We start from the raw sequence: 22,243 nt of genomic DNA on the forward strand, positions 1-22,243 counted from the left end.
TGTAAGTTCCCTCTGGGGCGGGCATTCTGAGCAGAGGGAGGAGTGTGCACCGGTGAAGGGCTTGCTGGGAAGAGAGGGACTCTGTCTAGAGAGGCTAGGCGTGAGGAGAAAGGGGTTCAAGGCAAGACAGAGTTGGGGCCACAGAGGCCAACCCAGCACTCCAGTCTCTCCCTCTCTCCCAGTTGTGAATTGCTAGGTCCTCCTTCTGGAGTGTGCTAAGTATCAACACAAGGGATGCTACTTCCAGACCTCCAGCAATCTCTTCCTCACCTCCACTTTCCTCTGCCCAGCCTGTGGGCCTTAAGAAGTGGGCACGGACCCTGCTGTTTACTCGCTGGTGTTTGCTCCTGGGTCTGGCCTTGGTCCACTTTGGCCCAGGCCAGTTGGCACGAGCTGGTTGGTGTAACAGCCCTTCCTTCTTCCTTGGCCAGGAGGCTGCCCCAGACCCAGTTCCAGGAGGGCCCTGAGGCTGAGGGGTTCATCACAGGGAGGGGCCACATGGAGCCCCACCCCCCAGGTCCCTGTGATGCTACCTATAGGATGGTAGAGGGGAGCAGAGTTGCAGATACCCACTGAGGCCAAGAACCCAACTGCCCCAGGTGATCTGTAGGTGCTGGTTGGTGCTGCCGGGGGCTCCTGGCTGGGCTTGGGTTCCCGGGTGAGGTGGGGACCACACAGCTATGTGCTGCTTCAGTGGCAACCCTGAGTGAGAGACAGAAATGCTTAGGGAGAGATGCTCTGCAAACAGAAGTGACCTCTGCAAATCCTACCTGGCTTTGCAAACTGTGGTTGGAGCTTCAAATGCAGTGGAGCATGTTGAGGCAGGAGGAGCCCACTGGCCTGTCCTGGGCTTTTCTGTGGTATGAGTGAGTGATAGAGCAAGAATTTAGCAGCCAAACTGGGACCAGCTGCCTGCTGGCTGTATCAACCTTGAGAGTTATCAGCAAATCTTTAGTGAGTTTACCTGGAAGGTCTCTGGGGTTGTGGGGGCCTGCAGTGCGGCCCTCAATCCGTTCCCTCCACCAGTCCTGGGCAAACTCACCTGGGGAGGGAGTGATTTCTCTTTATGTATACTCCAGTCTCAGAAGCTGCCTTTGTCTCTGGTGCGTGTGTCATCTGGAACTGGAATTAGATTTGGTTATGAGTGACAGAAAAACCCAATTAATAGCGTTTTAAATAAGATCAACATTTATTTCTCTCTTACATAAATGAAGTCTGGTGGTATTCAGTCCAGGTTTGTTATGGTGGCTCTGCAAACATCAGGAATCCAGGCTCTTTCTATCTTATTGTGTCGCCAATCTCAAACATGGCCTCTACCTCATGGTGCAACATAGCTGCCAGAGCTCCAGCCACCGTATCAGCATTGCAGCCAGCTAGAAGAAGGATGCGGTAAAGAGGAGCATCCCCCACACACTGGAAGTCACATCCATAATAAGTCACACAGAATACTTCTCTGTGTAGCCTGTTGGGCAACATTTAATCATATAGCTGCGCCTAGCTTTAAGGGAAGACCAAAAAATGTAGACTTTAGTCTGGGTGGTCTTATGCCAAGCTTAAAATCAGGGATCTTGCTGCTGAAGAAGAAGGTGGAACAAAGAGAATATAGCTAGCTGTCCTTTCCACAGTGTGAGACTTGAACAGAGGGTTCTGGGCAATTCATGATTACAGGTCCCTCCAGAGAGCAGCCTGGCTGCGGGGAGTGGGGCTCTGCCTCTCCATCCAGGCTCTGGCTCCAGCTTCGGGGCTTGAAGTTCCCCTTAGAGCTGTGGCAGTAGCAGGGATACGATCCTCGTGGAGCCTCCAGCAGGGAGAGGATCAGTTTGATGATCAAGGCCAGCCACGCCATCCCAAAGAGGATCCACAGAGACACTGTGTTCTTGTACCACAGAGGGTAATTCCGGGAGGGGTTCATCCCTGGGGGAGAAGCAAGGTCAGAGGACAGAGACCTGGGAAAGTCAGGGCCATGCTCCCAAAACAGAAACAGACATACATGGCTTGATGTGTCTGAGTAGAATGTGGGAAGTCCAGACCGGGTTGAGGTTGCTGGTCTTGTGGTCACCTCCCTTGGATTCTAGGAAGCCTCCCTGGATTAACTCCTAGGGTTTAGAAGCTAAAATTCTTCTTTGTCTTTCTGAAGGACTCTGTGCTCTGTCCCAGTGGTCCTCAAAGTGGGGTCCCTGGACCAGTAGCATCAGCATCCCCTGAGAGTTTGTGAAAAATGTGAATGACTGGATTCCACTCCAGACCTACTGAATCACAAACTCTGGGGGTGGGCCCAGCAATCTGTGTTTTGACAAACCCTCCAAGAGATTCTATTGCCTGCTCTGTGGTTGGCCTGTTTTCATGTTTGGTTTTCTCATGTCTGAAGGAAGGGAGCTTTCCAGGAGCTTTAGGAAGAACATTCTCATCCTACATCCTCATCCCAATGCCCTCCAGCTGCTTCTCCAGCCCGCTTTGCCTGCCTCTCCCCCTTGAGTGCTGTGCTCTAGTCACTCTGGTCTTTCCCCCATTTCTCCATCCATCCTCTTTCCTGCCCCTGGGCCTTTGTACTTGCTGTCCTCTCAGCTCAGAAACGCTCTTCATTTCCTCACCCTTCAGATCTCAGCTCAGACTTTACTCCCCAGAGACTAGACTGGGCCCCTGTCTCCCGCAGTCTGTATGTTACTTACCCTCTCTGGGCCTCAGCATCCTCATCTATAAAATGGAGACAACAAGAGCGTCCACCTTCTAGGACTGTCGTGACCATCATAGGGGTTCACGTCATAAAGTGCTCAGGATGGTGCCTGGCATGTAAGACCTATAGTCAGGCGGTTGCTTTCCTCGCCTTTGGATCCCCACACTGTGCCCCAGCACAGTCAGGACTGGATAAGGAATGAGTGAGGGAGGGGACGGATGGAGGCTTAGATAAGCTGTGTCAAGAGCCTACTCCATCACTTAGCTCTTCCCTCTGTGCTGGAGGGTCTATCTTATCAGATCAGAATTGTTCAAAGGGCAGAGATCTGGCCTCTTATTTCTTTGACATCGTCTTCTGTCTCAACTCTCTGTACCGCCCACCCCTCTGTCCACCCCCTACCCTGTCCTGCTGGCCCCAACACAACCTCTTTTCCCTGTCTTCCCCAGCCCGAGCCCCTCTCCTGGGCCCCAGCTTGGGGATGAGCCCACAGCCCCGGGCCCGACGTCACTGCCTGGCGGAAGCTGGGATTGGATTAGGCTGATTGGGTTACAGGGCCACCATTCCGCTGGCGGTCCCAAATGAGATCAGCCGTGAGCCAGCTCTCTGCTCGTCAGCTCGACTTGCTTCTGGCAACGGAGGGGAGGAGGTGTTCTTCTCCCCTCTTATTTCATTGTTTTTATAGCCGAAATCGTAAGTGGCAGGAGACCTGGCAGCTGGCAAGGCGCTCAACGGAATTGCAAATGCATTTGGGGGAAGCGGAGGCTGTGAGCTAGGGAGAAGCAGGCGGCTGGGACCTGGGGGCTGTCCCGGCCACGGCATTGGGGCCAAGAGGAGCGACTGGGAAGACAACACACCCTGTGGCTGCTGACACAGGACAGTGGACACCCGGAGTCCAGGTGGTGGATCTCAGCACTCCCATCCGAGAAAGAGGTTTCGTCCTATCCCTGGAGGACGAGGAAGGCTGAGAGACATGGGGAAGAAGTGAGGGTGGGTTGTCCCCGCTGAGCTATGGAAGATCTTAGAACATATGTGTATGAGGATCCCTGGCTTGGGAGTCTATCCTAGACCTGTCCTTGGCTTGCCTGCTCTATGACCTTAATCAACTTCCTTCCCCTCTCTGGGTCTGTAGATGAGGCAGTCGGGGGCTGGTTGTACAGGTTGGGCACTGCACAACCCTAAATGGTTGCCATTCACAGAGCATGATGAGCATGGCACCCATGGACTGTTCCAGCTTCTGTCCTTGTCCCCCCTTGACTCTTATGACCTTTAAAAATGACAAGTATTATCATGTCACCTGCCCAGCTCCTCTGAAAACCATAAGTGCTTTCCTTTAGTCTTAGGACAGAGTCCAAAATCCGTGACTCGGCCTGTGAGGCCCTCTATGTGACCGGGCCCTGCTTCCCTCTCCACTCTGAGCTCTCCGCTTCTACGCTGGACGTGGGTGACGATGAAATACTCTTCCGACCAGCCCGGCCATAACAGCCTCAACCCAGGGCTGTGTGATCTACAGAGGGCAAGTGAGGGTACGTGTGGTCACTTGTCACGAGACACTGAGATGGGTGCAGAGGGAAAAGTGTGAGTAGCACATCTCTGGAGATGTGGTGAAGGGGACAGTTCTGCCTGTTGCCACTCGGTGGGAGTGGGCTGCCCGGCAGTCCCTCTGGACTTAAAGGGCCCTCGTAGGTTCATACCAGGCCTTCTCAGTCAGAGCTTTTGGTTGAAGGGGACTCTGGGGGCCCTGCGCCTAATACACCAGCTTCCCTGCCCTGCCAGGCCCTCCTCACTCCTGCAGCTGTGTGGATGTCTCTGCCGCCCCATCCCCCCGCCCCCCCCCCCGGGTGGTGGCAGACGCCTTGCTTCACATTTCCAGGTTGCCCATGTCTAGAGAGGCCTGCCCCCTCCTCCCCCTGCCCTGCCTTCCCTCAGGGGGCTGTGGGGCCTCTGGACATACTCACAGAGTGTGTCCTCAGTAACCCCATAAAGGTTCCTCCAGGTAAGCTTCTAGGGGAGCCTGCTGTCAGCTATTCCCATCTAGGACCAAACTTTAGGAGCCCTAGTGATCCATGGGTACAAAGAGATTGCAGTTGGGGGTCCCATTCCCTCTTCTCCTCCCCCCTCCTTGCATGGGCACCCTCAGAGAACAAGGACTTGTGGGTTTAGGACTATCACTGGGGACACATCCTGAGTTTCATCCTTTGAGCCTTGGGGTAAGGTGGGGGGCAGTCAGTGGAGGGGGCCAGCTGTTGCAGGAAAGCACTGAAGGTTTTCAGAGGAGCTGGGCAGGTGACATGATAGCACTTGTCATTTTAAAGGTCATGAGAGCCAAAGGAGGACAAGGACAGAGGCTGTACCAGTCCACAGGTGCCATGCTCATCATGCTCTGTGTGAATCGCAACCCGTTAGGGTTGTGCAGTGCCCAACCTGTACAACCAGCCATGTGCAACAGCCCTGCCTAGACTAGGGAAACGGCAGTGGGAACAGAGAGGAGAGGGCATACCCAAAATTCATTCTCTGAGCTCTGAGGTGGGCAGATGTGGGGACGGTGGGCTCAGCTCTCCTCAGATACATCTCTCCTCTCTGAGGGTAGGGGTGATAGCATGATGCACTTGGAGGAAACTGTCCCAAAGCTTCTCTTCCAGAGCAACGGCCTCCCTTCCAAGACAGAGGATATCAGGAAGGGGCAGCATGACGCCCCTGACACCAGACCTTGCTTCCTGGGGAAGGAGAGGTTTAGGGAAGGGGACTGAGGAGTCTTAGCCATCTTCGCCATCATCTTAGCCCCTCATTTTATAGACAGGAACACTGAGGCCCAGACAGGGGATATGTGAGGCCGTCTGGAAAGGGCTAAGAGTTTTGGAGTCAGGTCAGAAGTCATACCCCACTAGCTGTGCAAAACCTCAGGCAAACGTCTTGGCCTCTGTGAGCTTCGTCCTTCTCCTCAGTAAATGTGGGGACAGTCATCGCTCTTGGCTGCTTAATGGGCTCTAGCTGTTTGTTACCTTGGTGGGACCTCATTTCAATATTCCAGGCTGGGTTCACATTGCTTCTGCAGGAGAGCAGAAGGGCAGCACCTCCAACTCACTTTAGGGCCAGAGACCTGAAGGAGGGCACAGAGCCCCTTGAGGCCATGGCCACTGCTCACTTGGTGACCCTTTTGCGGGGGGAGTAAAGGGGGATGGGGCTGGGCTGGGGGTCCAGCCACCCCTGCGCCCCGCAGAATGTCCCTCTGTTGCCACCTGCTGGGCAACTGCCACAGCTTTTTAATACAAGGACAGTCGCTTCCGGGGGCCCTTGACTTGACCACGATGGGTGACGACCGCTGATTAAACCCCACCTTCGACCCTATGGACCACACAGCCCTTTCTTACGGACCAAGTTTGGAGACCAATTGTTTGGGGGTTAGGGGAGGCTGGGAGTTTCTGATTCTCCCAGACTCTCCCGCCAGACCCCCTGGGCTGTGATGTGGGCTTCGTGGCCCTGAACCCAGGGGCATTTTGTGGGGCGGGGTGACGTGGGGAGGAGAGACCCTGGGACAATGATGGACGGGGGAGAGAACTCAGGCCCCCCTTTATCTGATGAGCTTTAAGAATAAGAGGTGAGCCTGGGGAACTCTCAGGCTTTCCAGGATGGCCAGAAGTGTGGCTTACAGCATGAGGCGCAGGGTTCAAACTCCACTTGTCACTTTTTAGCTGGGTGACCTTAGCCCTATCACACCACAAAGGCAAGCTGAACCTGCCAAAGCCCGTGGCCTCTGGACTTTGGGCCCCAAACCCTTACAGGGCCTGGCACGCAGCAGGTGCCCGGGGACACGGACGATGGGCTGATGTGTGGAGGGCGCCCCTCCCGCCTCCCGCTGGGGGTTCTCACCAATCACGTAGTCGCCGAAGCCCACGGTGCTGAGGGTGACGAAGGAGAAGTAGAAGCCCTCCACGTAGCTCCAGCCCTCCATGTGGGAGAAGAGAAGCGGGGGCAGCAGCAGGAAAAGCAGGAGGCCGGACAGGAGGGCGCTGGAGCCCACCAGCCACCGGGCCTTGGCCGGGTCCTGAGGGTGCACGTAGCGCCCAGCCCCCATGAGGCCTCTGCTCAGTGCACGGGGCCGGGGGCAGACAGCCTGGGGGCGCACCGAGCCGACGGCAGGGCGAGCGCTACCCTCGTAGGAAGGGGGCCGCCTTTGGGGCCTCTGCCCCTGGTGTGAGTTCTCCAGGCTCCTGGACAAGGCCTTGGCTAGCTCCAGGTCCCACTGTGTCTCCCCACTGATGTCCCTTTATCACTGAAGACCCCCGTTCTGGGCAGTGACCCCAACCCCACCACACTCCCACCAGTAACTCCGATTCCCAGAAGGATCCCTCGTTCCCACCAGTGAACCCTTTTACCCACCACGGCCATCATTTTCTACCAGAGACTCTCCCTCCGGGTAGCGACAACCTGGCCATCCACGGCCCCGATTCCCACCACAGCCCCCCATTCTAGAAGTGACCCGTCCTTCACCCCCGTTCCTGCAGCCCCCTCACCTTCCAGGTGACCCCCAGCATGCGGGCGCAGCTGTGCACCCCCTGCTGCATGAGATGCCCCAGTCGGTTGAGCACCACGAGGTTGAGCGGAATCCCCACGAGAGCAAAGAAGATGCAGAAGAGGCGGGCGCCCATCGTGCGGGGGCTCAGGTTGCCATAGCCTGAGGCCAGAGGGAGACACTTCAGGAGGCCTTTCCGTCTTCAGGGGCCCCCGTTCCTGACCCGCTACGGACATGGCAGCTGGTATGTGCCATGGCCTTCCCTTCCCATGCAGGGCGCTGTACTTGCTCCCTCAGTCCAGCCTCAGCCACCCTTCCCAATGCAGATTATGCCCAGATTGACGGATTGGAAAACCGAATCTCTAGCGGGTGCTGTGTGCATGGGTACACACCACGAAGTGTGAGAACCCCGTCTGTCCTCGCTTCGTTTCCTCCCTCCCTGGGTGGGCAGAGGGATGTGGGAGAGTGGTGTGGGAGCCTGCAGAGCCTCCAGCCACTTCCTTCAGGATAGGTGTTACTTTCTCATGAGTTCCCTCACAATGGGATATCAGCCCCCCATGGGCAGCAGGGACTCGCCAGCTTTGCTCATCACTGTATCTCCAGCACCTAGAACTATCTGGACCATACTAGGTACGCAGTCTTTTTGTTGAATGAATGGATGGGTAGCTGAGTGAATAAAAGAGCAAGTTGGTGATGGGTTTTATAGATGATAAATGATTTCAGGGCTCAGGCCCATCCTGCTGGCCCAGAAGTATCTGTGTGCCGGTCAGACCCTGTTTCATTCTAGGGCTTGGAAAGTACAGCCCTCCCAGGGTGCTGGTCCTAGGGTAACAGGGGTGCCAAGGAGGCAGCCCGCTGCTGCGCCTCTCAGGACCCCTTCCTTCTGTCGTGAACTGTCCCACACGTACCCGGTCTCCCATCTCCCCTCTCCCCCTCCTTTCTCTGCATTTTCTCCGTGTGCATGTGTGTGTGTGTCCGTGTGAGTGTGTGTGTGGTTGGAATCAGAATCATGAACTTCCCTATTGTCCACCTCTGAATGGCTGTCTCTTTTTTCCTGCCGTTTAGAATTCCCACCCTAAGGGTAGGTGCTGTTGGAAAGGGCAAGGGTGGCCCCCAGCTGGGTTTTGAACTCCAACCCTGTGGCTTACTAGCTACATGATCCTGAGGAAGTTGTGCAACTTCTTTGCCTCAGCTTCCTCATCCGTGAGAAGAAGAAGCCTTATCCTTGGAGGTTGGACCATACAGACAAAATGAGATCTCGAGTATAAAAGTGCTCCTACGGTGCCTGCTACGCAGACCAGGCATGTGGGGTAGGGTGGAGACCCCTTCCCCGGCCCTCCTCCCCGCTCAGAGCCGGCCCAGACAGCTTTAGGGCGGCACTGAGTGGAGAGAAGAGACGGGGACAAAGTCCACATCAGGAATGGTAGAGTTGGGAAGAGAGAGGCTGCGAAATTCTGAATTAGGCGGGCCGGTCACAGGCCCAGGGCAGAGAGTGTAGGAGGTGTGGGGTTCAGAGATGAGAGACCCCCGCACATCTGGGAGACGTGGCCCACAGTGACTGCATCAACATCCCCTCCTGCTCTGGAGCTCAATAAATGGTGGTAGAGTGGGTATATTTGGAATTCGTCACGTCAGCATTAGTTGAGCACCCACTGTATGCCGGGCCTTGTACTAGACCCGGGGGTGTAAGGGTGAATAAACACCATCCTGCCCCAACCTTCCGGGGCGCAGGGCCCATGGAGTCGAGGGGCCTCCCAAGCATGCTTGCTTCAAGGTGGAGGACTGCCCAAGCCCCCGGGCAGCCTGAGATCTGCTTCCGAGAAGTATTATTTAAAGTCACAGGGAGAGTCCTCTGGGTGCGCCTGCCTGGCTCCACTCTGGGGAGGAGAGTGACTGGGAGTTTCCCGGGGAGTGGAGCTGGCTGGAGGTGGTAGCCACCAGTGGTGTCCGCCCGCCACCTGGTGGTGAGTCTGGTGTCATGCAGGCGTTCGGGCCGGGCGCCCAGGCAGGGTGCCCAGGCAGGGTGATGAAGCAGCCCCTCTGGAGTTATTTCCTGGGCGTCAGAGCCGGAGGGATCTAGGCCACTCTTCTTCCCCAAACAACAGTCCCCAGGCACCCACCCAGGACAAGTTCCACCTCTGCTCTCCTGAGGACAGGCCTAGAGATGGGGGAGGGAAGTCTAGCCCAGGGGTCCAGGTGTGTGAGGGAGGAAAGGCGTTGGAGAGGATGGTGATGGGGTGAGGGGGTGCCTTAGTGAGCTGTGGAGAGGTGGGAAGGGCCACCTTCCCCAAGGCTGCGAACAGGGGGTCAAAAGGCTCTTTTTGGATTTCTGCCCCTCCTTCCTCCCCAACTTTCCCTTACCTCCCCTCTGCCCTCACCACTCCCTAACCCAGGCTGAGTGCTGGGTGGGCTTGGCCGAGCAGACCAGGACACTTACTGTGCCCAGCAGCGTCTTTATTGCTACCCGGGGGGCCTCAGCTGCCTGAAAGGCTGTGTGAGGCAGAAGTCCCCAGAGCAGCATTTCACAAACCTCCTGGGGACCTGGGTGCAATGCAGAAGCCGATTCAGCACATCTTCAGTGAGCCCAAGGTTCTGCTCCCAGGCGGCGCCCACGCTGCTGCGTCTGTTTACGCTCAGAGCCAGGAGGCCCTAGTAACCTCTCCGAAAGTAACTGGTGCCCTGTCCCCAGGGGAGGCCGCCCTCCCCAGCCCCTCCTCCCTGGCCCCATCCTGCTCTTACCGATGGTGGTGATGGTGGACACGGAGAAAAAGAAGGAGCCCACAAACTCCCAGCGCCCCATGCTGGTGGTGTTGTTGAGGACGATGTCCCCATTTTGGTAGGCTTGGATGACGCCCTGGGGGAGAGGCTGTAGTGACCACCAGGCTCTGTGGGGCGATGGGGCCCCTGCACCCAAACACACACACACACACACACACACACACACACACACACACACACACACTCGTGACAATGATCCCAGCCTGTCTGGGGCTAGGAGGCTCTCTCCCTCCAACCAGGGGCTCCCCACGGGCAGGGACCATGGGGATAGCTCCTTCCCCTCTCTTCACCCCAGAACCCAGGTCAGCCCAGGATATCTCACTGGCTGGAAGAACTCCATTTGTTCTCTCCCCTGCTCACTCCTGTTCTTGCAACAAGCCCTGGTACATGTGGTGTATTAGGGGAGCTGAAGATAAAGGAGACATGACCTCAGTCTTCAGCAGGACAGAGCCAAAAACTTAACTAACTTTGATACAGTGCAGTCCCTGCAGCTCTAGGCACACAGGCAGTGCACCTGCGTGATCGCGGGTAAGATATCCAACTTCTCTGCTCCTCAGTCCCCTTCTCTGTAAAATGGGAGTACTAAGCGCACCCACTTCATCGAGTCGTTGAGGGTTAAATGAGGTATTAGGTGTAAAGACTTAGAACAGTCTGGAACACGGAACATGGGAAAGGTTAGCAGTTGCTATCATCATCATTACTGCAAATATAATGCTGTTGGAATACAGATAGGGAAAGTGTGCATTCTGATGGCGGTAGAGGCAGAAGGCTTCATGGAGGCGGTGATGTTTTAGTTGGGCCTTCCTTGAGGGTCGGATAGGACTGTTCCTGGTGGAAGGACGTTTAGGTAAATGGGGCTGCAGGAGCAAAGGCTGGGAGGGAGGACTGCATCTGGGGTGTAGAATAAGGAGACTGCAAGGTAGTTGGCAGCCAGGCCATGCTTGACTCTGCCATGCCAGGGATGGAGTGGCAGGCATCTCCCAAGGTCACCGAGCAAAGGGGAGGCAAGCTCAGGTACGTGTGCTCTGTGGCAACTGGCAGCATAGAAGATGCTGGCAGATGGGAAGGGGAGAGAGTCCTGCGGGGGTGAGTGATGGAGAGGGCCTGGGCTGCATCCTGGCACAGAGTGGCCCGGGAGGCACAGAGAGAAGATATTCAGAAGCCCAGGGCTCTGGCCTTATTTGGTGTGGGTAGTGAGAGAAGCATCTAAGAACTCTGTGAAGGTGTGTGGAGGTGAGGCCAAGGACAGAGATTTAGAACAGGTGGAGGAACAGGGCTGGGAGGAGGAGAACCGCTTGCTCTTGACCCCGTGGGAGTTTGAGGGCCGCGGGAAGTTGCGCTTACATGTCTGCACTCAGGGGGTTGATCTGGGTTGGAGATACCACATCCCTATTCTTGGGGATGGTTGAATCCACAGGGGGTTGAGGAAGGAGGAGAAGTGGGGGTGGAGCAGGAGGGCGTGGAGAGGAAGAGATGAGAGCCCCCCAGGGATCCTTGGGAAACACCCACATACACAGATCTGTACTGAGCCGGTACTCATGGTTGACAACCCCAGTGCACTGGCTATGAACCTGTGCATTTGTATTTAACCTCTCTGAGCCTCATCTTATCCATCTCTAAAATGGGGATGATAATAATGGCACCTACCTGTGAGGTAGGTGGGGATGAAGCAAGTTAATACAGCAGGAACAGTGCCTGACACACAGTAAGTGCTACACAGAAGCATTTACTATCATTCCCGTTGCCATCATTGTCACGTTCCTTGGGCCCAGGCTGCTGGTAATTGAAGTTCACCACCTTTTCAAGCGGCGTGTCACACAGCCCCCAGGACTAGGCAGTCGGGCTGTATTTGTAGAAGTTGAGATGTAGGGGGTGGAGGTGTCACATCAGATTCTTAACAGAGATAGTCCTTTCCCTGTCCAGCTCCAGGCCCAGCCACAGTGGCCCAGTCTCAAGGGCTCAGGACTCTACCTCCAATCCACTGCTCCGGTCCCTTCCCACCCGACACACTTCCCTGCTACCTTCTGGGGACTAGCTTTGGGCTGGTGACTCTGGCACACAGGCCTTGCCCTCCTCGCCAGAGGAGGCACGGGGACTGCAGGGTGGGGATGGTGGTCTAGGGGCGCAACTGTCTGCACCCACTGACCAAGCCACGGTCCAGGACGTTGATGCTTCCGCCAAATCCAAGCAGCGCCGGGTCCCTCGTCGCCTGCCCAGAGTTGAAGGAGACCTCCGTCCATCTGTGAGGCCCTGCCCGGAAGAACCCTCGCCTGCCTGCTCTCCTCCCCAGGCCCCGATGGGTCTCCCCCACCCCCTCAGCAGTCTCTGTCCTCCGTGACCTCTGCATCCTCCCACCCACCGCCCCCTTCAGCCCCTCCAGGCCTCCGCCCAGCGCTCTCTGCCGTCCTTGCCCCCAATTCTCAAATTTGCACCTGGGTCTCCGGTGGAAGGGGCCAAGGGTGCCCTTTCGCCCTTGGCCCGCGGTCCGACATCGACACAGCGCCGCGCGGTCCCAGGTCGACCCCTCCTGCCACCTCCCAAGCCGGCCAGCGCGCTCTGTCCCTACGCCGCCCGTACCCGGTCGGCCCCGCCAGCCAGCTCTGGACCCCGTTAGCGCGCCCCTTGTCGTCCTCGTCCCCAGATTCGGGTGTGTGCGCCACGCAACTCTCTGGACAGGGAGGGTCACGCCCTCTCGCCCCGAACCGGGGACTCATGGCGCCGCGCTGCGCATTGCTCTCGCCGGAGCTGGGCTCTTTCCATCGGGCTCCAGCCCAGTTCTGGGGTCCCTACTCGGCAACGCGCGCCTCCGTTCGTCCCCGCGTCTGTGCCCTCCACTTTCTTTTGGAGAAGTGCTCCCGGCTTTGCCCTGACCCGAGCCGGTGCGTGCCCTCTCGCCGCATGCCTGTGCACCCCGCGCTCCGCTGCGCCAGCCACCCCCCTACGCCCCACCACGCGCCCGGGCCGCCCCGCTCGCCCCTGACCCGGATCAGCGAGTCCAGCGCCGGGCCATCCAGACAGGTGAAGTTCCGCAGCAGCGCCCACTTGTCGCGCTGGAATCTCTCGCTGGAATCGTGCGCCGCGGGGCTCTCCAGCAGCCAGAACACGCCGGTGCCCAGTGCCAAGTAAGTCAGGTAGGCAAGCAGCAGGAGCCATGTGCTCGGCATCGCGCAGCCCCAGACCCTGCCCTCGGGCGCCTCCCGTGCTCTCCGCCTGCACTCAGCGGGAAAGGCAGGGAGGCCGGAGCCGGGAGCCATGGACCAGGACTGAAGCGGAAAGGAAGGGCTAGGAAGGAACTGGGCTGGTCCGTTCTCTAGCCAACGCCTGCCTGTGCCCAGTTTTCTCAGCAGAGGAGGCGTGCTGGGGAATGGGACAGCCCTGCCCCACCCCCACCGGGATCCAATCCCAGGGACAAAAAGAGGCCCAGCTGTGGGCATCTGGCCCCGCCTCGAATGTGTGTGGAGTGCCCACCCCCAGGCAGGCCTAGCTCTGGGAGAAGGGGAGGGCTGCTGGGTGACCGCGGGCGCTGGGAGAGAAGGGGCCCAGAGCCTCCCAGCGTCCTATAGCGAACAGTGGGAGGGACTCTTGCAGACCGCACGCAGGGTGAAGAGAAAGTGCGAACGAAGTTTATTGTCCTGGGGCACTGGGACTATTGCCACGGACTTGCTGCCTGTCTGGTCCTCTCTGGGTCTCTCCCATCACCATCCTTTCCTTTATGTGCCCGAAGATGAGGGGCTCCAGCCAATCACCACCTGCCCATGAACTTGGGAGGCAAGAGGGGCCTTGACCAGTGGGCTTGTCCATTCCCTGCTTCTGAAGAGGCCCCCTCACTCCCTCCTCCACCCAGGATGGAGGAAGGGTCCAGGGTATGTGAAGAGTCCTGGGGGTCCTCAGTTTCTCAGGCCTCTCCTCTGTCTTAGGAAGTCCTGGGTGTAACCCGGGTCTCTTGCTGCTGTAGATCCTTCCCTAGGTGTCTCATCCGAGCCTCCTCTGCTTCACAGCCTTGCCTCAGTCCTGTCCAGAGGTCCCCAGCCACTTATGGGTCTGTCTTGCTGAGAGAGGTTTGCAGTCCTTGGTGATGTTGGGCCTTGAGATGGACTGGTGTAAATGTCTCCTTTCCTCCTGGCCAGAGATGTCACAGTCTGGCAGGAGGGAGACGAGGCTGCACAGCGTATTCCCAAGGGGTGCTGGGCCTCCACGCAGGTCATTTCCTGGAAATCTCCTGGGATCAGCGGGCTGGTGTGTTCCCAGGGAGTGTTTGGAAAGGCTCTTAGGAGCCCAGAAGGGGTGATGAGGTCAAGGGGTGCCCTGAGGGGTTCAATGGAGGCCTTGCCCAGGAAAGTGGGTGGGACACCCAAGCGTGCCCAAGCCTTGTTCACGGACAGCTCTAGACCTGTAGGCAAGGGGGACTGGCAGGCCTCGAGGCAGCTTGCCTACCCCTCCGGCGGGCAGCTTCCTGAGGGCAGACGTCCTATTTGCATGAAGGTGGCTCCCAAGTCCCCGCCTGGCCCTCTCCCGTCCTCGACCCACCCTGCCAGCTGGTCCCATGGGCGCTCGTCATACCCAGGTCTGCCCCTCATCGTGGGGTTTTGGCCACTGGGTCAGGGTTGCCTCTCTGCTTGTCTAGTCCTTCCATTTGGAGGGCCCCAGAGCCTGGCCCAGTGCCTGACACACAGTGGGGGCCTGACAGCACACTGTGCATGTATCAAATGAGGCCCAAACAAAGTTGCCCCGTGTTTGCTGTCCTGAACGAGGTCTCCTGGGTGGAGGACGCAGGGAGGGCGATGGAGATTTGGCCACAATGATCCATGTCTAGATTCAACTTTCTCGCGTCACTTTGGAGGGGGGGGCTCTGGGACCCCTGTGCACATCCTGCGCCACACGCATCTGTCTCCCATCCTGTCTCTACCTCTCCTTTCTGCTACTTTCTTGGATGCTCCTGTCTCCTTTCTCTGTCCGGAGAGCCCCCGAGACCAACTCTGGCTGGGAAGTGAGTGGGTTGGCAGAGGAGGAGGTGTGGCAAGAAGGGGGCATATGGGGTGACGGGATGCTGGGGGGGGCTACTGTGGCCACTGGGGGGCCTCATGCAGAGATGGGAATCTTCTGAGGTCTAGGGAGCCCATTAGTCTCGGGGGCTCCCCTTTCCTTGAGGCCTCTGCTGAGCAGCCAGAGCTGGGAGCACCTGTGCAGAAGCAGGGGGCCCAGTGGGAGGACCAGTGCCAGCCACGCCAGGCCCAGGAGGATCCAGATGGCTGCCAGGCTCCGGTACACAGAGATGTAATGCTTGCTGGGGTCCGTGCCTGGCCGGGAAGGGGGACATGATAAATGCTAGAGGTCCGAGGGCACAGCCACCCCCCAGGTTCCATAAGGGCTCCCACCAGCCTCCCAATAACAAGGATCGGCAGTGGAGGTCCCTGGGGGAAAGGGTGATGGGTCCCAGACCAGCAATTTCTGAGGATGTTGTGAGAATTCACAGCAGCCTCACAAAGTATTTGTCTCCCCTGAATACCCAGGGGCTCTCTGGTCCTCAGTAATTACCCCCTGCGGACATCTCCCCATCCCCTGAATCCCAGCGGGCCCCACCCCGAGATCTGGGATGCCTCTTTCTCACCGACGACGTAGTCCCCAAAGCCGATGGTGCTGAGGGTGATGAAGGCGAAGTAGAAGCCCTCGCTGAAGCTCCAGCCCTCCACGTGGCTGAAGACCATGGGCGGGAAGATGAGAACGAGCAGCGTCCCCAGGGCCAGGAACAAGGCCAGGCCCAGGGTCTGCAGTAGCTGGAAGGGGAGGAGTCTGTCTCTGAGTCCACTTGGAAGACCCAGGATTGTAAATTGTGGGGGGTGGGGGGGGGTGGGGTTCTGGGGCAAATTAGGAAGTGGGCTGGACCGTAGCCAGGTCCCTGCCCCGTCCTGCCCTGCAGACCTCTGGGATGGGGGTTGTATCTGTGTGTGTGTTACCTTGCCCAGGCCAGGGAGAGATTCGGTCAGAGGGATTGTGTTGGTGGGTCAAGCTGGAGACTCCTTCAGGTGTGGGGTCCACATGTACAGGCCCCCAGGGGACTCAGATCTGGGACGGAGGATGGGCATTGAACTGTCCCAGATTCCTCTGCACCCCTGCTTTCTTAGCGTGCCTAGCTTTGCAAGGGGCCGATAACAGGTGGGCACTGGTGGTGTTCAGGGTGGCGTGGAGTTTGCTTTTGGAGTTCTGTGCCGCCCAGATAGATCCCCCTTCAAAGAAAACCTTGCCAAGCCACTGGCAGGTGGCCTCCAGCCGGCAGCTCCCTCAGGGTGTATTTCAGCCTGGCCCAAGGGCACACCTTCCCAGGGCCTGACTGAGCCCAGGGCAGAGTCCTGGCCACGTCAGCGCCCACTGCGGGACAGCTGGGGCGGCCGGCACCTGCCGAGCTCCTCGAGGGGTGGACCAAGGCTTTGTCCAGCCTGCAACACAATTTAATTTCTCCTTCTGCCCAGTCCTTTTCTTCCATAGGTGTTGACTCCTAATACCATGCTAGCCAAACTCTTGTCTCAGTGTCAGCTTCTGGAGGACTCCACCTGCAACAGACTCTGTCCCAGCGGGGCTGTGGGGAGGGAGGGGCCCTACCTGGGAGCGCCTGGGCTGGTCCTCCCACCTCTCCAGTGTGGTCAGGTGGGCATGCAGCCCTGTGCCCAGGTGGTTGAGGAAGAGCACGTTAAGCGGGATGCCCACCAGAGCGTAGAAGACACAGAAGACCTGGCCTGCCTCCGTGCTGGGCGCCAGGTTCCCGTATCCTGCAGTGGGAGGAGGGTGTGCAAATATGGGGAAAGAAGAGTTCAGAACTGCCTCCCCGACAGACTCTGGCAGAGGTTGGTTTCCCACCACCACTGGGGGTCGGGGCGTGGTGAGGGGAAACCCCTCTGCTCCCGTGAACACCCTTCTCAACCTCTTCTAGAATGATCTCTATTTGTAAGAATCCTGCTTGTCTTTGAAGGTCCATCTCCAAAAACACTGCCTCTAGGAAGCCCTCCTGACTGCCACTCTCTTCCTCTCTACTAGGTGTGATCTCCCACAGTGCTTTGTGTCATTCCTATCTATATTCTACTTTGCCCTGTGCTCTTGTCTTTGGCTTATCTTATCCTTCTTTATTGGTTCAGAAGCTCCTTGAGAGCCAAGCTTGGGTCTGATCCAAGTTCATACTCTCCTACCTCCACTCTATCTTCTTTGAATGTCACTTGAGTTCAAGGAAGGTGTGTGGAACTGGACTTAATTGAATGGATGTGGCGACCGGGGTTAGTGGGGTCTGGGGTTTCCTTGTGGGAGGTGGTGTGGGTTTTCTGGCTGAGGGGGTAGAGCAGATGCTTGACCATATGCCCTGTCCCCTTGGAACACCGAGATAGCACCTGCAGCTGGGTGGACAGTACACGCAGAGGACTCCCTACCCCAAGTCCCTGCTTCTCTCTACCTGAGAGACCTTTGGGCAGGTCCAAAATACCAGAAAATTAATACATCCGGGATCAGCCCTCAGCCAGCAGGGGCAGGAGTTGGTAGATGAATATGCCTGCTTCCTCTCCCCTGGCAGGGCTCTCCTTAGCTTCTCAGAGGGTCTCCAGCACTGGTGAACCCAGTCGCCCTAATCAGTCCCCTGCTCATTACTGCAAACTTCGTTGCCTTTTCCTGTCTCAATTTCCCACTTGTCCTGCTTCCCGGAATCGTCTCCTAGATAAACCACATCCTAGTCTCAGCACCTGCTTTTGGGGAGCCCAAACTTCAGCAGGGGCATTGGGGGTGCCCTTCTCCACCCTGACCCTTTACCTATGGTGGTGACGACCGTGCCCGCAAAGAAGAAACTGCTCCCGAAGTCCCAGTTGCTGGGGTTGGTGGAGTTGCCTTTGGGGTTCACGCCCTTCACCCAGGCTTCCATGATGACCTGTTGGGGGGGGTGGCATGGGGTGGGAGGACGAGGGGAGCTCACGGCACTGGCTGGTGGCCAGGCTCTCTGCAGGGTGCTTCCGTGTTGTCTCACCTGGTGATATTCTTACTCACATTCCCATTTCACGTAAGAGGAAACTAAGGCTCAGAGTGGCTGACTTGCCCAAGGTCATTGAGGTCCAAATTCACTGCCTGCTCCACTGGCCAGGGCCGAGTGAGATGCGCTGTCAGTGTGGCTGGTGGAAGGGAAGGGGCCTAAGGAGGCGGAGGGCGCTTACGGACTGGGGTGCAGGTGGGAGATGCCACCTACAGCCAAGAGGGTGAGACTCCATGGGTGGTCAGAACAATGGGAAAATTTCAGGTAAGCCCTGGAAGGGCTTACTTGGGAACTTGAGGTTCAGGACCACGGGGAAGCCATGGGGCTGCCCTCCCATGGGGCTGGATGATTCGGGACAGAGAACCTGGCGCTCTCTGAGCTTCCAGGTGAGCTGGCAGCCTTGCTCTTTGCTGCCCCCTAGTGAGTCCCAGCCCAGGCCTGCCCGAGAAATTCCATCAGAGGCCAGGGCAAAGGTCCTCTGGGTGTGTGTGTGTGTTGGTGGTGTACATGTATGGTGTGTTGTATACATGTGGCGTGTGCATGGGTGCCGTATGTTGCATGTGTGTGCACGCTGCTGTTTACGGAAACAGAACCCCACGGGCTCAAGCCTGAGCCCCTCTGTCCCCGGGCCCAGCCCTCTCGGAGGTGGGCAGGACTCCCTCGCCCATCTGCTCTCCATCCTCCTCCCCTGTCGCTGTGAATTGTCCCAGGGCAGCAGTGCAGCCTCACCACCTGGTAGATCCCTAAAGGCAGGAAGGAGGCAGTGGGGGAGGGAAAGCTCTAGCCTCCAGTTCCTGTGGGAACCGTTTCCCCGCTGGCTGGGTGAGTGTGCTCTGCCGGGCTGGGATGGCCCCTGAGGGCCAGGCCAGTCTGGGTGTCCTGACACAGGCTGTCTGCTTCTCGTCAATTTGGCAGAACTGGCCTCTTCCCATGTGAACTTTGGCCTCCCCTCTTTCCCACACACCCAGAGAGGCCAGGACTGAACATTCCAGAACACACCCGTTCCCCAGAGACCCTCGCACGTGGGAGAAGCACTTGCCCTAGACCCAGCTGTCCCATACTCCAGCCTGAGGGTCTCCATCCTGCCCAGGAGGGGCTGTGATGTCGGCGAGGGCACTGGGCGTGGGGCGCCCAACGTGGACCATCCGTTCTTCTCTAAGAATCCGCGCGTGGTTAGAAAGGCAGACGCGAGTCCCGGGACCTTGGGCAAGGCCTTCTTTCCTCATGGTGTTGGTCTTCAATACTGTTGTTACTACTGTTTATAGCTTTTTTCCTTCTTGTCATCTGAACAGTACAGCTGACCCTCCATATCCATGGGGTCCACACCTGTGAGGTTCACATCCGCGGATACAGCGGGCTGGCTGTCAGGTACTTGAGCTTCCACGGGGCTCCAGGAAGCAGTCCCGTGCAGATACCGAGGGGCAACTGTAATCTGTGTTCTTTGGGAATCTTTCTGTTTTTTCCTTTTTTTGGATCTTAGTTCCCTGGTTCCCTGGTCCAGGATGCAACCCACGCTCGTAGAAGTGGAAGTGCATGTCCTAACCACTGGACCGACAGGGAATTCCCCTCTGGGAATCTTATCCTAGCATCCTTCTGCCTCTCAGCTAGACATACCCTGGCAAGTGAGGGTCCCTCCCAAGGGGGCTGAGGACCTCTGGGGAGGCCTGGGGGGTGTTAATCTGTGGCACCTCCCTCGGGGCTGCAGTCCAGCCTGTGTCTCTAATTAGGCCCCAGCTATGAATCCTTCCGCCGCTCTCTGGCTCCTGGGTTTCGCCTCTAACCTGGGGCTGAGTGTGGAGGTGGGTCCAGGGTCTCCAGGGCCTCTGCCTTTTACCCCCTGGGTCTTGGGAGGCTCCTGAATCCTTCCCAGCCCCGATAGGGGTGCTGTGGTCACAGCCCTGTGCTGCTGGGGAGCAAGGAAGTGCAGCCAGAGGCCGGAAGCCTCATTTCCTGGGAGAAAGCGCCTGGACAGGCCTCTCACAGCTCCGGAACGTTCTCTCATCTCCTAGGCCAACCCACTTCTCGTCTCCTAGGCCAGCTGTTCTCCATCTTCAGGGGGCATCAGTGTGACCTGAAGAGCTTGTTAACACACAGCCTGTTGCCCCCACCCCTGAGTTCCTGATTCAGTAGGTCTGCGGTGGGGAGTGACTGGTGGCATTTGTAACCAGTTCCCAGGTGGTCCACACCTGGGACCACACTTTGAGAACTGCTGCTCTAGGTGGTATCCTGCCCCCTGCACTTATGCTAATTTTTGTGTTGAAGAGCAGCCAGGCTTGGGTGCGAATTCTGCCTTTACCACTAACTATGTAGCTTTGGCCAACATACTCGACCTCTCTGTTCCCCAGTTCCCACCTGCAAACTGGAGACAGTGGTAGAGATAGGTACTATAATTATGAGGAAACACATGTAAAACACTGGGCCCCAGGTGATGGATCAGGACTGGTCTGACCCCAACGTGATGACCCTGCTCCCTGCTGTTTTGGGCACGTCGTGAACACTCAACACGCGACAGCTATTGTGATGATTCCGCAGCTGGCTAGTTCCTTTGCAGCAGGTGGGAACACTCAACCCCCTGGTCTCCAGTGCCTTCACCTTCCCCTCACAACACCCTGGTTTTGCCTGGTTTCTGGGAGAGAGGGTGCTGGGGCCCCAGAGTTTGTACAGAGGGGCCCGAGCAGGGGTGACCCGCTCTGCCACCAGAGAGAGGCCCGGGGGGCACCGTAGCTCAGTCACCCCAGTTGCTGCTCATCAAGCCTGGCTGCTCCTGACCTTTATCTGTGTCTCCAACTCAAGTGTGGTCAGCACAGGGGTGTGATCTGGGGAGAGGGCAGCGGGTGCGGCAGCCCCGGAGTCGGGGAAGGGGAAGCTGCAGGAGTGTGCGGCAGCCCCGGAGTCGGGGAAGGGGAAGCTGCAGGAGTGTGCGGGGCAGGAGTGTGTGCAGCGTTGGTAGCACTGACACACGTTTCACATTTATGCAGCAAGTGGCAGCTTAGAAAGCACTTTTAATCAGCTGTCAAATGTCTGCAGCATATAAGGTTATTCTTCTCTCCTAGAAGAGGATCAGAGAGGTTAAGTGACTTGCCCAGTGTCACACAGCAATCCGGTTGTAGACCTAGGGCCAGAATCCGGCACTAGGTCTCATCTGGCTCTCTGTTCCCACCACACTCTGCTTCCAAATAGGGCCTCAGCCATAAGTGATGGCTCTGGACCTGCAACGAGACCCCTCTTCTGCCCACCGGCCCACACCAGCATCTTCCCTTCACCTGCACAAACTGCTCCACGGCCTGCTGGTCCAGGCAGGTGTAGTTCTCCAGGAAGCGCAGCTTCTCAAACTGAAACTGGTCCCTGGACTGAGCCTCCGCCTGTTTCTCCAGCAGCTGGAAGATGGTGGCGCCAAGCAGCAGGTAGCAGACATAGGCCAGCAGCAGGGGCAGCACCTGGCCGCCCCAGCAGCCGCAGAGCCTGGTGCGGGGCATGGCGTGCCCAGGACTCTGCCAGGGCCGTGGGGCTGGCTGTGGGTTCAGAGGCGGGAAGCGCCCGGGGACCTGTGCCCAGCCTCCTGCCTGCCTCGCCCTCCTCGGCACAGGTGTCCAGAGGCTGGGGAGTCTGTTTGAACAGTGCAGCTCAGCTTGGCTGCACTAAGTACCGTGAGTGCAAACAGTCCTGCCACCCCCCGCCCAGCCTTTTTTTTTTTTTTTCCATGGAGAGCAGCAAGTCAGGGGCAGGGACCCCCTCAGAGACCTAATGGTCCTCCTGAGGCCATCGTGTCTCACCTTCTGCCTCCAAGTTGGATGGGCGCTTTGGGGCCAAACCAGATGCTCCCCTTCACTCTGCCCAGGGCCCCTTGGCAGCCCCCAGCTTCTTACCCATGATAGCTTCAAGCCCCCAAGCTTAGGTGCTGGGGAGACATCAGAATGAGTGTGAATAAACCTTGTACTCAGTTGCCTTGGCTATGAAGTGGAGCTAGAAGGATGGACCCGCCTACTGGGGGAGCCTGGGGATGAGGGAACTGGGTAGCAAATTGGGGCAAAGCGAACATACAAGTGACGGATCAGGAACAGTCTGAGGGTCGATGCTCCTAATCAATTGGTTGCACTTGCTTTAGAGCTTTTGCTGAAAATTTTCCTTGCTTGAAACCTTTAGCAGGTTAGCTTGGGAGTTCAAGTATATTCAGAGTCCTGCAACCATCTCCACAATCAATGTTGGAACATTTTTATCACCTCAGAGAGAAACCTTGTACCCTTTACCTGTCACCTCTATTTGCCCATCCTGCCCCCTTGAC

General features: G+C 57.6%; 2 protein-coding genes across 3 annotated transcripts; both read right to left on the bottom strand.

Moving 5' to 3' along the window:
- Positions 1–1,165: 1,165 nt before the first annotated feature.
- On the bottom strand, positions 1,166–13,324 carry KCNK17 (potassium two pore domain channel subfamily K member 17). 2 transcript variants are annotated; one of them, XM_030870828.3, is made up of 5 exons: positions 12,944–13,324; positions 9,924–10,038; positions 7,186–7,346; positions 6,542–6,716; positions 1,166–1,914 (listed from the first exon to the last, which is right to left on the bottom strand). In XM_030870828.3, the coding sequence occupies exons 1-5, from the start codon at positions 13,214–13,216 to the stop codon at positions 1,607–1,609; spliced, it is 1,032 nt and encodes a 343-aa protein (XP_030726688.1). In that variant the 5' UTR covers positions 13,217–13,324; the 3' UTR covers positions 1,166–1,606. The 2 variants fall into 2 exon arrangements, with proteins under 2 accessions (XP_030726688.1, XP_060164393.1); XM_060308410.2 differs by lacking the exon at positions 1,166–1,914 and adding an exon at positions 4,528–5,326.
- A 1,717-nt stretch (positions 13,325–15,041) lies between these two features.
- KCNK16 (potassium two pore domain channel subfamily K member 16) lies at positions 15,042–21,437 on the bottom strand. The gene is made up of 5 exons (XM_030871119.2): positions 21,225–21,437; positions 17,748–17,862; positions 16,560–16,726; positions 15,571–15,736; positions 15,042–15,259 (listed from the first exon to the last, which is right to left on the bottom strand). Exons 1-5 carry the CDS (start codon positions 21,435–21,437, stop codon positions 15,042–15,044), a joined length of 879 nt encoding a protein of 292 aa, XP_030726979.1.
- Between the last annotated feature and the right edge of the window lie 806 nt (positions 21,438–22,243).

This window comes from Globicephala melas, chromosome 11, assembly GCF_963455315.2.
Source record: "Globicephala melas chromosome 11, mGloMel1.2, whole genome shotgun sequence".
Taxonomy (NCBI): Eukaryota; Metazoa; Chordata; class Mammalia; order Artiodactyla; family Delphinidae; genus Globicephala; species Globicephala melas.